The sequence below is a fragment of the Nanorana parkeri genome, unplaced genomic scaffold, assembly GCF_000935625.1.
Source record: "Nanorana parkeri isolate BGI_ZX_2015 unplaced genomic scaffold, ASM93562v1 scaffold327, whole genome shotgun sequence".
NCBI classification, from domain to species: domain Eukaryota; kingdom Metazoa; phylum Chordata; class Amphibia; order Anura; family Dicroglossidae; genus Nanorana; species Nanorana parkeri.
In genome coordinates, this window is record NW_017306595.1 from 1,305,429 (window position 1) to 1,309,066 (window position 3,638).

The 3,638-nt window shown below is 44.9% G+C and overlaps 1 protein-coding gene across 2 annotated transcripts in view; it reads left to right on the forward strand.

Moving 5' to 3' along the window:
* Positions 1 to 1,811: 1,811 nt before the first annotated feature.
* The window catches only part of SMN1 (survival of motor neuron 1, telomeric), a 15,535-nt gene continuing 13,708 nt past the window's right edge, over positions 1,812 to 3,638 (forward strand). For both annotated transcript variants that reach the window (XM_018558229.1, XM_018558230.1), the window contains exon 1: positions 1,812 to 1,957. In XM_018558229.1, the coding sequence (XP_018413731.1) occupies positions 1,904 to 1,957 (54 nt within the window). In that variant the 5' untranslated portion in view covers positions 1,812 to 1,903. The remainder of the gene's footprint in view (positions 1,958 to 3,638) is intronic.

The window sequence follows — 3,638 nt, forward strand, 5'->3', positions numbered from 1 at the left end:
TCAATATAATGGGGATTCCACACTGACCACCAATGTAAGGGGGAGATTCCACACTGACCACCAATTAAATGGGACCCTGACCCTGCCCATTAATATAATGGGGATTCCACACTGACCACCAATGTAAGGGGACCCTTACCCTGCCCATCAATGTAAGGGGGGATTCTACACTGACCACCAATGTAAGAGAGGATTCTACACACACAACCAATGTAAGGGGGATTCTACACTGACCATCAATGTAAGGGGGATTCTACACTGACCACCAATGTAAGGGGGATTCTACACTGACCACCAATGTAAGGGGGATTCTACACTGACCACCAATGTAAGGGAAGATTCTACACTGACCACCAATGTAAGAAATAATTCTATCCTGACCACCAATGTAAAAGAGGATTCTACACTGACCACCAATGTAAGGGGGATTCTACACTGACCACCAATGTAAGGGGGATTCTACACTGACCACCAATGTAAGGGGGATTCTACACTGACTACCAATGTAAGGGGGATTCTACACTGACTACCAATGTGAGGGGGGATCCTACACTGACCACCAATGTAAGGGAAGATTCTGCACTGACCACCAATGTAAGGGGGATTCTACACTGACTACCAATGTAAGGAGGGATTCCACATTGACTACCAATGTAAGGGGGGATTCCACACTGACCGCCAATGTAATGGAACCCTCACCCTGCCCATTAATATAACGGGAGATTCTACACTGACCACCAATGTAACAGGGAACTTTACGATGACCACAGATTTGCACAGGCTTGGCTGAACTACAGCGAACTGGGTTTGCCCCAAGCCCCTGCACATCACTATTGACCAAACGCTGATCAACTACATGTTTTATTGCCCTTCAGCCGCATCTGTGAATGAGGCCTAAGGCCCCATTAACACTGAGCGATTTATCGCGCGATTTTTGCAGCGATATCGCTCATATTTCCGTGCGATATCGATCCATGTAGCTTCTCCAATCCATTTCAATGGAGCTGTTCACATCTCGCCGCTCAATATCGCTTGTAGCTCGTTGCTGTAGCTTGTCGCTCCTACATGACCCTTTTTTCTGCGGATTTCGAGCTATTTTGCTCCTGATTGCATACAGCCCAATAGGAAAAAGTCGCACGACAATTCGCGCAATATCGCACATGGAAAATCGCGCGATTTTCATGTCGCTCAGTGTGAATGGGGCCTAAGACACTGGTATTCATCATGGTATTTACAGTGACCCCTCACTAACACAGACATCCCAACTCCCCCTGGACGCTCTCTAAGTCTCCCGCTATTAGATAGTGGCTCCCGGCCGCCCCGGAGAGAAACATTTTCTTCCGGAAAGGTTTACTCTACTTGATAGAGTAAACCTTTCCCTGCTATCTTTTTTTTTTTTTCTTTCCTGACATCGGGGCCACCGGCCGCCGTCAGAGAAGAAAACAAAAAACAGCATAGGAATTAATAGTTAGATTGCATTTCTATGCTGTTTGTTTTCTTTTTACTCTGACGGCAGCAGCTGTCAGAATACTAACAAAAAACCTGCTGATAGCAAGGGAAGCAATAGCTTATTTACTATCTGCAATTATTTCAGGGGGGTGCTCCCCCCCTCTCGCGGATGGGGGGTGGGGGGAGGGCACCTCCCTGAAATCACTTTTTTCAGGTTGGGATCCCTGCTAACATGCTATGGGCAACTGCTCCAGAGTCTGTCCGCTCCAGAGTTGATGAGTTCCCCTCTCTGTACTGTCCCTTTAAGCGGTGTAAATAACATCGCACATCCTCCAGAGGGCGCTGTTATTTCCCAGGCTCCTCTGCTGGCTTCCTCCGCAGCTCTATGGTGATGAAGTAGTACGGATGCTCCTGTGGGCCAAGTGAAGACGTAGTGTGTGCGGGCAGCGTGCCTATGGCAGGTCTGGAGGAAGGCAGCGACGTGCTGTTCAGGCGAGGAGGCGGCCAGGTACAGGTCTATGAAGAATGTCGGTGTAGAGGGCTGAGCTGTATTCTCCATAGGCTGTCATAGCGCCGTGACCGAGTTCCCCAAGTGGAGGCCAGTCACCCTGCGGGGTCATTACTTGGTTTCCCTGTCTCCATGTAAATACTCTGCGGCCTCCGGCGGGGGCCTCAGTGCTGCTGGTGAACTGCAGGTCCCAGCATGACAGTCCCTGCCCAAGCTGACCAGTGTGTGTTTTGGATCCACAGTCCTGGAGTTAAGGGATCTGGACTCGGTTGTTGCTTGCTCTCCCTTCCACTATGTCTGATTCTACATCACTAATGGCCACAAATATGTTCTCAGATCATGTGAATAATACATGAATGATGCTGATTGGGTTATTCATTGCTCCTTTATACTTTGACATGCAGACCATGCTTTCCAGCAGAAGGAAGTGGCAATGGTTGGGACTTCCTGTCACTCTGGGCACCTTTTTATATTCACATTGTAAATGAAAATGATCGGAAGCTGATCAGTGGTATGGGTCAGGGTTATAGTCCATCCTTGTCACTGGACAGCTCAGTCTGCAGGAGAATGGGGAGAAGAGTATACATACAATCATGTGATATCAATAAAGGGTTAAATGGCTGTTATTATTACAGGTATTACCCATATACAATTAACAGAACACACTTCTTGGAGTGTTGTAGATACACTCCCTAAAGTGTCGTAGATAGACTTTGGGAACCCCATTTTCTTTGTGTTTTTCAATGGTGTCTCCTATAAAAATCCATACCAGACCCTTATCTTGGATAAGGGTCTGGTATGAATTTTGGAGGGGCCACATGTAATTTTTCTTTTACATTTATGTTTTCTACACCTTTTTAGACTGGGGTGCCTCAAGATTTTGCATGCTTTTAAATAGGGATGCACCGATATATCATAATAAAAAATGAATTAATAAATACATATAAAAAAATTAAAAAGTTTATTAAATAAAAATAAAATATTTCAAAAATTTGAAAAAAAGTCAAATAAAAAAACATTTTCGGTTTCGGCCTGACAATTTTTTTTTATTTTGGTTTTGAAATTTCCATTTCGGTGCACCTCAACTTTTTAAAGGGTTCTGTGATTGAAAAAATGTTGCAAGTACAGAAGAACATTTTCACCTGCCAGAAATCCAGTGAGCTCATAACTTCTTATTGTGAGCTGATAGCACTGTCTGTGGTGCACTGAAATCCCAAATAGTGTTGTCTGCTTGTGTTCTCTCCTGCTGGACTACAGCACGCCTTCCTATATGTTATGGAGGTGAGAGGAAACAGAGATGTTTTTTTAATCAAGAAGGTGAGAACAGGACTGACAACACTGCTTGTCAGTACAGTGCAGCAGCGGCACTGATGCCAGGAAGTTAGGAGCTCTCTGGATTTCTGGTAGATCCAACAGGTGTTCTCTTGTACTTGCAGTGTTTGTAAAGAGACAACACATGAGAGAATGTACATGTATTGCAGAGGTATATGATTTTTTATTGTATTGTTCCGACATCCCTCTTGGGAGAGGGAGTCCATGTTTATCATAATTACGCTGTCTGTACTGTGCTGGCAGGTCTCATTATCAATATGAATCCAGAAAAAAAAAATCAATGTACTCCTCTCAGGAAACGATTACAAATCAGCCAGCTAGAGATGCTATATACTATACACCCAAGTCA